At 43.7% G+C, this 12,976-nt stretch overlaps 1 protein-coding gene across 4 annotated transcripts in view; it reads left to right on the top strand.

Moving 5' to 3' along the window:
• Nucleotides 1–1,330: 1,330 nt before the first annotated feature.
• The window catches only part of CPEB2 (cytoplasmic polyadenylation element binding protein 2), a 70,025-nt gene continuing 58,379 nt past the window's right edge, over nucleotides 1,331–12,976 (top strand). For 2 of the 4 annotated variants that reach the window (XM_079991582.1, XM_079991580.1), the window contains exons 1-2: nucleotides 1,331–1,999; nucleotides 8,280–8,561. In XM_079991582.1, the coding sequence (XP_079847708.1) occupies nucleotides 1,346–1,999; nucleotides 8,280–8,561 (936 nt within the window). In that variant the 5' untranslated portion in view covers nucleotides 1,331–1,345. Of the gene's footprint in view, nucleotides 2,000–8,279; nucleotides 8,571–12,976 lie in introns of all 4 variants that reach the window. The other 2 variants (XM_079991581.1, XM_079991579.1) reach the window with 1 other exon arrangement.

Genomic DNA, 12,976 nt, shown 5'->3' with positions numbered 1-12,976 from the left:
GGCGCTGCTCAGGCGGGGCTGACAGACCGGCTGCGGAAGAAACGAGACGCGGGGATCCTGTGCAGGGGAAAGAGGCGGCCGCCCTTTGGGGAGGGGGGGGGGTTGTCTTCCCAGTCCTTTCTTTTGCGCAGGCCGTTTGTAGGGCCAGGACAGTAGAACATGGAGGGGCTTTGACAGGAGCTGCTAAGAGCACGAGATCGAGGGCGGCGGGGAGATAAATGAGATCGATAGATAGGCAGATATATGTATTTATGGACATACCGAGAGAGAGAAATCTCTGGTTTCGGAAAGGGGTGTTTTTTCTATGATTTTTTCAATGTCTTCTTTAAAGCGGGGGCTATTTTTCGGCACAGGGGGATTTCCCCCCAGTACTTTAGTGACGTGAGGAAATCCATTCAATAGAGTTGGACACCAGGGCTGCTTCTAGATATACATATACTGATTTTTATTTTATTTTAATAACTTTGACAATTTCTATTCCGTGAAGGGCGGTGGTTGTTCTCCCCCCCCCCTTTTTTTTTTTTTGGTCCAGGACAGGTTTTTGTTAGTTAAAACCCTCCCCCCCCCACTTCTCTCCGCCCCCTGCCCCCCCCCCGCCAAAGAACCCAAATACATGATTTTGCAGCCGAAGCCTCTTTTAGCAACGAGCAGGGAAGCTCTGGTTTCGCCATCGCTGGGTACTTTGGGGGCGAAGCAAGCCGGGAAGGAAGATTGGCTCCCCCCCCCCCAAACAAAATAAAAAACTGAGCAGCAGCGAGGAGGGGGAGAAAAGAAGAAGGGCAGCCTTTGCATTGACTGAAAGAGCCGGACTCTGCAGAGAGGGAGAAGAAGGAAAGCGCCGAGCCAGCAGCAGCAGCAGCAGCAGCAGCGCTTCGGCGGAGGGAGGAGGCGTCGCCCTCGGTCCTTCTCGCCGCTCCGGACGCCGCTTCCCCGAGAAGCCGAAGCAGCTTGTCAGGGGAGGGCGAGCGGGGCTGACGGCGGGGAAGGCGAGGCTGGAGCGCCGGGCGAAGCGGGCGGCGCCGGCGGCCCCCACCCACCCACCCACCGCTCTCCTCTTCTCTCCGCCCCGGCCGGCTTTAAACCCCGACCCGGACGAGGGAGTCGCCTGCCTCCCGCCTCTCCCTCAGCGCCGCCGCCGCCTCGCGAGCTGAGCCGCCCCGAAGGCTCGCTTGGCCCGCGCCGCCCTTTCTCCTCACAGCGCAGCAGCCCAAGCGCCGCCGCCGCCGCCAGCGGACTCCCGGCGTCCCTCGGCTCGCTGGCTCGGCCGACCCCGATGTGGCGCCCGGCGGCGACGTCGGCTGCCAGGTGGTGGTGGTGAAGCGGCTCCCTTCTCGCCCTCCTCCCTATGGAGTCTCCCCCCAGCAGCAGCAGCAGCAGCAGCAGCCACTTGCTGGGCAGCGCCGGGAGCCTCCTGCCCGGCGGGCTGGGCTCGGGCTTCAGCAGCCTGCAGAGCCCCGAGCTGGGCAGCCCCTCCTCGGCAGCCGCGGCCTCCCCTCCGCCGCCGCCGCTGCCCAGCTTCGGCACGCCGTGGTCGGTGCAGACCTCGCCGCCGCCGCCTCCTCAGCAACCGCCGCCGCCGGGCCAGCAGCAGCAGCAGCCGCCGCCGCCTCAGCCGCCTCCTCCGGCCGCCTCAGCCGCCGCCATGGCTCCTCCGCCCAGCCCGGAATCGTCGTCGTCGTCTTCGGAGGGCGGCAGCAGTTTCTACGCGGCGGGCGGCGGGATGCCGTCGTCCCTCAACCCGGCTTTCTTCCAGAGCTTCTCGCCCGTGTCGACCCACGCCGCCTCGGTGGGGCCTTTCGGAAGCCCCTTCTCGCCAGCAGCGCCGCCGCCGCCGCCGCCTCAGATCAGTTTACCTCAGCAGCAGCAGCAGCAGCCGCCGCCGAACCGGCGCTCGCCCGTCAGCCCGCAGCTGCAGCAGCAGCAGCACCAACACCAGGCGGCCGCGGCCGCAGCGGCAGCCGCCTTCCTGCAGCAGAGGAACTCCTACAACCACCACCAGGTGGGTGCTGTGGGAATCGGGGGTCCAGGGTGGGTGGCGACCCACAGGAGAAGATCCAGCTCTGGGGTAGCTATTGCCGATTACTGGCCGTTTCCCCCCCGATCTGGCCCTCCGAGTCGCCTTGGCATTCGCGGCGAAGCAGTTTGGACCTAGTATCGATGGATCGATTGAATACATGATCACGCAGGAAAACGGTGTATTAACAGTCGTCCGCCCCCATTTGGAAGGTTGTTGAATGGCGGGAGGGCTGGGTAAAGAGGAATTTAATTGCTTGCAGAAAGCTGGTGGTGAAACAGGGTTTGTGTGTGTCAAAGAAAGAGGAGTGTGTGTGTGTGTGTGTATCGAAAGAGGATGTCCTATGATTGAAGGACCTTAGAGGGGTTGTTTTGGAAACACGTGTGTGCATGCGTGTTATTTTTGCTTTAAAAATTGTTTTTGCTGAAAACATAAAAGAATGGGGACACACACAAACACACATTTCGAATGCATGAAAATTGGCCAAGGAAATATGGTGGCAAGTTCTGTTTAGGTTTAAAGCTTCTCAGGTTTGAACCCTGTCCTATAGGGTTGCTCTCTTCCAAGAAGAGTTTGCCATGTGTGCTGTGGCAGGAATCTGTTTTTGAGGAGAGGGACTGCGTGAGGAAGGGGCTGGGGGGCCAAAGAGAACAGTGGAGTGAGCCTGGGCAGGCTGTGTGCGCACACATGCGAGAGAGATGTTTGAGGACACAAATGCACATGCGGAAGTGTCAGAGCGGTGTCAAGCCGCCAGCTGGCTAGTGGAACATGGTGGGGGCCCCAAGGTGCCTTCCTTCGGAGAGAGGAGTTTTTCTAGGGGTTGGGAGTAGACAAGATGTACCACACCTGACCTCCCGGTCCAATGTGCTCACAAGGGAACACTTGTGACCATGTATATGGCTTTTCTAGTGCAAAGGTTACCTCAGGGTAGGGGCAAGGGGGAAGAAATATGTGCTATAATCTTTAGGATGATTTCACAAGTTACAAAATTCCAATGTGAAAAATAAGTCGTAAAAAAATAAAGATAAAATGAATCCTGTGTGTAGGTCAGTTGTGTGTGGATGATCTTATATGTCTGCTTTTTTTTTGCACAGTATGTGTGCATTGGGCAATCAACCATTGAGGTGTAATTGTCACATACGGCGTTCTGTATTGGACTTACATTGTGCAATACATGAAAGTGCTTTCTTTGTTGGAATTCGGTAATATGTGAAGAAGTCCTAGGAAGACAAAGGAGACCTTTAACTCCCACATATTTTTCTTAGTTTCTGTTACAGTAATTCATAATAAATTACTGTACTAGTATTCAGTTGGCTGTTCTCTCTTCCCAGTCCTCTTGATCAAATCTGCAGTCTTAACCCACTTAACTGGCAGAAAGCCATATTGAATTCAGTAGAACTTACTTCTGAGTAAACATGGTTAGGCTTTTTCCATTAAATATTTATTCTCTGTATATATGGCCTAGACATTTCATGTACTTAACAATACAATCAGTGAAATCTTATGCATGTTTACTTGTAAATAAACTAGGGTTTCTATGCTGAGATCTGCTGAATTTTACTGCTAGTTTTTATTGTTTATTTTGCATTGGGGTTTTCCGCTGGATATTTGTAAATGGTTTTGTATTGTATTTTTACCTAACGATGATAGCCACTTTGTGGAGTATGAGCTCAAAAAGCAGATTATCAGTTTTTTCAAACCAAATAAATTACCAAATAAATAAGTTCTGTATTCAGTACAACTTACATCTGGATAAGTATGCACAGGATTTCAGTTATGAAGGGCATGGGTGTAGCGGGGGGGGGGGATCAATCAAAATCCTGGCTCCGCCCATGATGAAGGGTCTACATAACTTATAGTTATGTTTAAGCAATATTCACTGGGTTGTTATACTGGCTACCTATAGATTTTATTTGCTTTTATTCAATAGTTTTATTTTGCAGTGAATCAGCAACATCATAACTTCATAATGAACAGAACAGGGCAGTTTTGAACATCTGTTTCAGACAAGTTTATTAGTTTATAGTGACTGTTTTTTGTTTAAATGAGTTATACATATGTGTAAACCAGCAACCATAAGTGGTAGTCCAAAATCTGGCATTCCAATCCACACACCCATAAATTGGCCTAAAGCAGTTTAAACTGAGTATCTTGATTTATCCAGGTTGTGAATAGGTCTGTACACAAATTTCCGCTTACGTTTTATTTTGCAACACTGAGCTATGTGCTAAGCAGCTTGCATAAGCAGCTGTAGATGCCAAGAAAAGTTTCAGTGTGGTATTTCAGGTTGTCCCAGTCTTTTCGCATGCAGCACTTACTGCTACCTTATGGGTGGGCTGAAAACCTTTTCTCCCATTGGTTGGAAGCTTTCTTCTTTCAATGAGCTCTTCATACTCACAGTAATATAAGTTTACAGTTTCATGTTTTCTATAACAGACTAGCTTTAAACTTCCTTGTTCATCGGGTAGTGTGCTGCATTTTGTTTGTGCTCTAGTATTGTACATTTATGCTTAGTATTAAACATTTTCCTTCTAATCTTTTTATTGATTCATTTAAAGCTCTTTAATGTTAAAGGCCTCTTGCTTCTTCTTGGAACAAGCTGGCCTAGTAGATTGCTGCTGCTCCCATTTTACAGATGGCTGAGAGTAAGTAGCTGCCTAGCAGGTCAAAAGTGGATTGAGATCAAATGTCACCCATGTAGAATCTAATTATGATTGTCTGTGTAACCAACTGTGTTTCTGTAATAAAGACCTACAATGACAAAACAAAAAAGAATTATAAGTTGTATTTAATGGAGAAACTAAAATAAGATTTTTTAAAAGTATCGTTGATATTCACTATTCGGTCTATTGTTGGAAAAGCTAAGAATTACAGAAAGAATTTCTAAGTTTTTCACAAAGCAAATGAAATCCCTTCTGCCTTTTGTGCTTTAAGCTTTATAAATAGTAGTACTTGGTGGGCATCAGACTAGCTGTAAAGATGAAAATCCTGTTAAATCCTGTTACCTTCACTGTTAGTTTTACAGTATGGTGCATATTTCTCCTAAAAATTGCAGCATGAGACATTCAAGACTGACCAAGTCTATCTGCAATTATTTAGGACTTTAGTGTCTGCTTAATTATCCTACCCAAATGGTTTATATATCTTCTTCACCAGGATGTATCACAACAGTCTTGAAAATATTTCACTTTGAAATAATTATATCGTGACTGTTCCTGTGAGATACTAGCTCTCATCATCCCTGACGATTGGCCATGGTGACTGGGGCTAATGGGAATAGTAGCCCTCTAATTGTTGCAGTACTATAAGTTGCCCCTCCCAAATTCTTTTTAAATGTATGGGGTTGTTGTTTTTTAAGCCAAGTGTTAAATTATTAACATTGGAGGTTGACACATTGCACAGCTATAGCTGTTCCCGTATCAGTGTCATTGAAAAGCTTTTCCGTCATATCACTTGACATAAAATATTGTACCAATAGCTAAAGAAGGAACTTTGAATGGTTATTCTGTGCAATATCTCTCCCCCCCCCTCAACCTGGACCATCCCTCTACCTTTCCTAGGGCTACTATGCTTTTACTTACTTCTTAAGTCATCAACTTCTTATGCTTTTATTGTAAATGATGATGCTTTATGGCCTAGCTTTTGCTGTTTCATAAAAAAACCCAAATATAGCTACCTTAAGCTTGTAAATAGCAACTCACCCAATCAGCTGTGATAAATAAGAATCTTTTCCAGGTGACTAGTCAGAAAACCTTTGAAAATTGTAACAGTTATTTCTGTCACACCAACAGTCTGAAAGATAAAGAGCTGAGTACACATAAGTATTATGGACAGTTGAGCTAGCAAATATCTGTGGGACATTAAAGGTGCAGTCTTATACAGTACTTTGATCACCTGGGGCAAGCCCTATTGAACACAGTAAGACTTAATTTTGAGTTGCACTTTAAGTCTTGCATACTTCTGTAATCCTGAGAGAATCACCTAACTTATCAAAATAAATGTATGTAGGAAGATAGTGTTATTGAAATAGGGATAAATACTTATTATTACTTGTGTGTGTGTGTGTGTATGAAACCTTCAGTGGTATGTATAAAGCAAGTATCAGTTTTCGTTTTAATTATTTATGAATAATGTTAGAGATACAGAACAGTGAGACTCTGAACTGCAAGTTCAACCAAGCACTCAAGTTGAGGAATTGCAAATATTTCCTAATTTGTGAGATCATTTTGGGATATTATAAATCTGGCATGTAGTTTTGACATTTTTCTTTAAAACCTGATTCATCTGTTTCCGTCTACACATACAGCCTTAAGGAAATAGATTCTATTAATAAGTGGCAACTTTTGGTTTTGTACTCTTTTAGTCAGTCACATCTTTGCTTTCATTAGTAGAGGGGCACTAAAACTTTTTTAGAGAGAGTCAGTGTGGGACTGATCTCACAGCAAGAGAGGAAATTAGCAGAAAGAAAAAAGTTTTATTTCCTTGGTATTATAAGATTAGTACTTAAAGTGGCTGGGCCCCCAAGTTCTGCTCTAGAAAAATAACATGCAAAAATTGAGATGGGAATAGTGAGCTTGAGCCTCTCATAGCAATCGCCAGAGATACCTGTTGTCATTCTCATGTCACTACTACGTACAGTGGTACCTCTGGATGCGAACGGGATCCGTTCCAGAACCCCGTTCGCATCCTGAAGCGAATGCAACCCGTGTCCGCGTGTGCACTGGCCGCAATTCACCGCTTCCGCGCATGCGCGTGACATCATTTTGAGCGCATGCGCAAGCGGCGAAACCCGGAAGTAACGCGCTCCGTTACTTCCGGGGCACTGCAGCGCACAACCCGAAAATACTCATCCCGAAGCTACTTTAACCTGAGGTTTGACTGTATATGCTTTGTTGTTGTTGTTGTTGTTTAGTCGTTTAGTCGTGTCCGACTCTTCGTGACCCCATGGACCAGAGAACGCCAGGCACTCCTGTCCTCCACTGCCCCCCGCAGCTTGGTCAGACTCATGCTGGTAACCTCGAAAACACTATCCAACCATCTCATCCTCTGTCGCCCCCTTCTCCTTGTGCCCTCCATCTTTCCCAACATCAGGGTCTTCTCCAGGGAGTCTTCTCTTCTCATGAGGTGGCCAAAGTATTGGAGCCTCAGCTTCACAATCTGTCCTTCCAGTGAGCACTCAGGGCTGATTTCCTTCAGAATGGAGAGGTTTGATCTTCTTGCAGTCCATGGGACTCTCAAGAGTCTCCTCCAGCACCATAATTCAAAAGCATCAATTCTTCGGCGATCAGCCTTCTTTATGGTCCAGCTCTCACTTCCATACATCACTACTGGGAAAACCATAGCTTTAACTATACGGACCTTTGTTGGCAAGGTTATGTCTCTACTTCTCAAGATGCTGTCTAGGCCTGTCATTGCCCTTCTCCCAAGAAGCAGGCGTCTTTTAATTTCGTGGCTGCTGTCACCATCTGCAGTGATCATGGAGCCCAAGAAAGTAAAATCTCTCACTGCCTCCATTTCTTCCCCTTCTATTTGCCAGGAGGTGATGGGACCAGTAGCCATGATCTTCGTTTTTTTGATGTTGAGCTTCAGACCATATTTTGCACTCTCCTCTTTCACCCTCAATAAAAGGTTCTTTAATTCCTCCTCACTTTCTGCCATCAAGGTTGTGTCATCTGCATATCTGAGGTTGTTGATATTTCTTCCGGCAATCTTAATTCCGGCTAGGGATTCATCCAGCCCAGCCTTTCGCATGATGAATTCTGCATATAAGTTAAATAAGCAGGGAGACAAAATGCAGCCTTGTCGTACTCCTTTCCCAATTTTGAACCAGTCAGTTGATCCATATCCAGTTCTAACTGTAGCTTCTTGTCCCACATAGAGATTTCTCAGGAGACAGATGAGGTGATCAGGCACTCCCATTTCTTTAAGAACTTGCCATAGTTTGCCATGGTCGACACAGTCAAAGGCTTTTGCATAGTCAATGAAGCAGAAGTAAATGTCTTTCTGCTATATGCTAGGTTTATCAAAACTAAGAACTATGTTTTGTGTTCCTCCTGTTGCCCTGATCCAGAAAAAGTCAATTTGGCTTTAATAAGATTGTAGTATTAAGCTTATTTGGGAGTAAGCGGAATTCTGAATTCAGCAGAAATAATTTCTGAGCAGTCATGCATAGGATTAGGCTGTGTTACCAATACTTTTAAAGAAATTGATCAGAAATATTTTCAAATAACTTTAGTATTTCTCCTCCTTCACCTCCCCTCCTCAGCCTCTTCTGAAGACATCACCCTGGAGCAACCATCAGAGTACTGGCTGGAGCACAGGAAATATGTCTTGGGGAAGTGTGCATGGTAGAGACCATCGTAGAACTGGAAACATGGGAATTCCAGGAACTATGAACCAGATCTCTCCCTTAAAGAAGCCGTTTTCTGGTAACGTCATAGCTCCTCCCAAGTTTACTCGTTCTACTCCATCGCTGACTCCTAAATCATGGATTGAAGATAATGTTTTCCGAACAGACAGCAACAGTAACACGCTCTTACCCTTACAGGTAAGAATGGTATGTAACCACAGCCTTTTGATGTTGTTCAACTTTTGCCAACATACTGTTTTTTAAATAAGATGGCTGAAAATGTACTTTCTGACAACAGTTACATCTCCTTAATATATAGCTTGTGTTGTTTAGTTCTCTCTGTAGATATTGAATGAGATAAAACTGAATACTTCCTTAATCATGCAACTTTTGTAATGTTTATACAGTGGAGCCTCCAGATACGAACTTAATTCATTCTGGTACGAAACTTAATTCGTACGTACCCTAGAAAGTCCGCATCTAGAGGCACCGCTTCTGCGCACGCACGCGGCGTGATAGAGTGGTACTGCGCATGCGCACGTGATGAAACCCGGAAGTATACATTTCCGGGTTGGCCACGTTTGCAACCCGAAAGTTATGTTACCTGAAGGTCACGTAACCTGAAGGTCCACTGTATATTGTCAGAGCAATGTTTTGCACCCTGAAACTTGCTATGAAAGTCAACAGTCAGTACGGTGGAATACTTAGCATTGCGGATCTTGATACTGCATTAGTATAGCAATGACTTTCTGCTGGAATTGCAAACATGGCACTGCAAATGTTTAGATTTGGAATGCAAGTATTCTCTTTTTTATACTTTTGTCATATGATTTTCCTTGTAAATTAACTCTGGTTTCCTTGTCAGTTTTCCCTGCATTTCATACCACTGAAATGAGCAACTTGGTACTTAGAGAATTGGGGGGGGGGGGATTGAATTTTTTTTCACTTTTGCATAAACTACAAAACAAGGCAATAGCAGAAATATCAAAGAAAATGTGTTGTATTATCACTTCTTTCAATGAGTACATGAGTGATGTAGACACATATCAAAGAACAACTATTAATAAGTTCATATGCCATGCTTTTCTTCAAAGCATGGCATATGGACTTATTAATGAAAATTATTTGTATTAGTATGAGTAATATAGTTCCACCATAAAGTAAAGTATGTTCTGGGTGTTTGAGAGCTTTGGGGACTTTACATTGTACATTATAATTTCTCTGGTTGTCAAGTTCCATGCATTGTTATACCATAAAGAAATTTGCAGATCCTAGTGTCTTCAATTTTTGCAACATGGATAATCCTAGGTGGTACCAGCAGCCATGTTGTAAGTTCTTTGGGGTGCAGTTGTCGAGTTTGGTTGTGCCATATATTTAAAAGCCAGCCTTGTAGAGTTATTTGAATATAAGTTTTGAAGATAATGGAAAACTAATGAAACACATTATGCCATGACTTTTTTTTTTACAATCAGACACTCCCAACACAGGTGAAAAAATGTTCCCTGGGCCCCAAGAGTCTGGTGCTGTTGATGTTGTGTACACTAGCAGATGTTGCAACCAAGGCTAGGATTAGAGTTCAATAAGATGTTATCCAGAGCAATGTTAAAGTATATTGCACATAAAAAAAATCTTAATAGATAACAGTGGAGTGGCTTGCCTAGACAGTAATGAGAAAATCTGTGTATAAGATCACAAACTATAAATCAACCATGTTGTGTTGAAAATGGAATTTCAATGTAGATCGCCTCAGATCAAAGATACAGGAGGCAACAATTTCATTCGATATTGAGTAGGCCTCTAGTGGGCATAGTTTTGTGCTCCCCATTTAGGCTGGAAGCTTGCATCCTGCAGGGCAGAAATGTGTAGAAATGATGTTGAAGTAACTGGATTTAACTGCAGCAGTTGGCATTGTATAAATCTGTGTGTCCTATCTTGAAAATCATCTTTCATTCAACACTTAGTTTTTGCATGTGCTAGGTATTAAGTTCTGAAACTTCATAATACTATTGTTGGGCCAGCTTTTCTTGATGCATTTGTAGATGTTTGAGTGGCACAGAAATTTGAGGTATTTGTGTGTCAGTGATACACGTGCACTTGTACAGAATTTAGTGGCTTAATTTTTTTTTATAAAGTCTCAGAGTTTATATTGCTTATGGTTTTGGGAATGCAAATTGAAAATTGTTCCACACACACTGTAGTTATGGTTAATATTGCTGTGTTGAGAAGCAACTTGGATATTGTGTACTGGTAACTGGGTGGAGTTGTCATTCAGGAATAGGAGATCTTACTCCATTTTGCCTTGACTGTTAATACTGCTTACTATACTGCTAAACCAGTGCCCCATATATCAACAGAGTCTTTCCTCTACTCTTCCTCCATTTGAAAGTATTCTCAAAGTACGAAAAATACCTTAATACCTTAAAAAATACCTTAACAGTGAGGTTAGTAGTCAGTATGACCATTATCTTTCATTTATTAATGTGCAGTGGCATTTCCATTACTTTGAGAAATCTGGAGATCACTTTCAAGGAAGTCTTGTTGAGAAGGAATTGAATTTTCCTAGCACTGAAAACACAATACTTTGCTATTGGGAAAACATGAATTTATTCCTTCTACACTTCTTAGTGCTGTGTGAAGTAGATTTCATAAATGTCTTGCGACATCCATGGTAACAAAGGATGCATGTTTGACTCCACCCTTGCACCATTTTATACAGTTTTTGAAACTAATTTTATCATATTGAAGCTAAGCTCTCCCAGGCTGTAACACTAAAGCATGTGAATTAAAAAGAAGAGGAGCAGCATGAGCTACAGACATTCTCATTCTGACCTTGTAGTATTTATGTCAAGTCTACTTTTTTATATAAAAAAGTTAATAAACTTTAATCTGTGAAGTTGATAGTAGTTAGGATCATTTTGTTCTGTATAGCATGAAATTGTTTATGAATTGTAAGCAGGCAGATAAAACAAGTATAAGACTAGGATTATTATTATTGTTGTTGTTGTTGTTATTTCCCACACTTCTGGAATAGCAAATGGCTTTTGCACATTTTATGAGTGGAGAGATTGGCAGCTATTGTAGCTGAGACAGCACCATAACAGGTCAGTTATTCTTCTGAGTATGTTCTATGATTGTGATTATTCCTCATTGCATCTTGGCTGCGTTAAGTATGGATGATCTACACGGGCACCTGCACAGTGCTATCTTCCAGTTACTGTATTTTTCGCTCTATAAGACGTACCAGACCATAAGACACACCTAGTTTTTGGAGGAGGAAAACAAGAAAAGAAATATTCTGAATCCCAGAAGCCAGAACAGCAAGAGGGATCTCTGCGCAGCAAAAGCAGCGATCCCTCTTGCTGTTCTGGCTTCTGGGATAGCTGTGCAGCCTGCATTCGCTCCATAAGACGCACACACATTTCCCCTTACTTTTTAGGAGGGAAAAAGTGAGTCTTATAGAGCAAAAAAATACGGTAATTCTCTGCCTTTGTTATATGACATGATTATTCATGCCATCCTACTGGCTTATTGGCTTCTGCTATTAAAAGCAAAATTGCAAGATCTTTTCCCAACAAACACTGTGTGATCTCGAGGTAAATAAGGATTTTATTTTATATTCACCCAAAAGGAAAGCAATGCCCAACCTGGTGATAACAGAATAAATGATATAAGGAGGGAGCTGCAGCCCAGGATAGGAAAAGAGGTAGTAAGGGAACACCTAGCTACTTTAAATGAATTCAGATCTCCAGGGCCTGATGAACTGCATCCAAGGGTACTAAAGGAGCTTGTGGATGTACAGTGGTACCTCGCAAGACGAATGCCTCGTAAGACGAAAAACTCGCAAGACGAAAGAGTTTTTCGTTTTTTGAGTTGCTTCGCAAGACGAATTTCCCTATGGGCTTGCTTCGCAAGACGAAAACGTCTTGCAAGTTTGTTTCCTTTGTCTTGCAAGTTTGTTTCCTTTTTCTCAAAACCGTGCATTCAGGGGGTGCAGTTGTGACTTGACTTCGAGGAGCAACTCATAGCACGTGGTGTGGTAGCCTTTTTTGAGGTTTTTGAAGACTTTGGTGATTTTTGAAGCTTTTCCAAAATCCGTGCTTCGCAAGACGAAAACAATTGCAAGGCGAAAAAACTCGCAGAACGAATTAATTTCGTCTTGCGAGGTACCACTGTATTTTAAGAGCCCTTGTCTATTATCTTTGAGAATTCTTGGAGAACAGGTGAGGACCCTGCAGACTGGAGGCAGGAAGATATTGTCCTCATCTTCAAAAAGGGGGAAAGGGATGACCCAGGAAATACCAACCGGTGAGCTTGACATCGATACCAGGGAAGATCCTAGAACAGATAATTCAACTGTTGGTCTGTGAGCATTTAGAAAGGGATGCTGTGATTACTAAGCCCCAGCATGGGTTTCTCACAAATAAGTCATGCCAGACCAATCTGATTTCTTTTTTTGATGGAATTACAAACTTGGTAGATCATGGAAATGTTGTGGACATAGTGTATCCTGATTTCAGTAAGGCTTTTGACAAAGTCTGCCATGATATTCTCACAAGGAAGCTGCTAAAATGTGGGTTGAACAAGGTAAATGTTAGGTGGATTTGTAGCTGGTT

Source organism: Podarcis cretensis (assembly GCF_951804945.1).
Source record: "Podarcis cretensis genome assembly, chromosome: 9".
In the NCBI taxonomy this organism is placed as follows: Eukaryota; Metazoa; Chordata; class Lepidosauria; order Squamata; family Lacertidae; genus Podarcis; species Podarcis cretensis.
The sequence above is the reverse complement of the archived record's forward strand: the minus strand, read 5'-3'. Positions and strand labels throughout refer to the sequence as shown.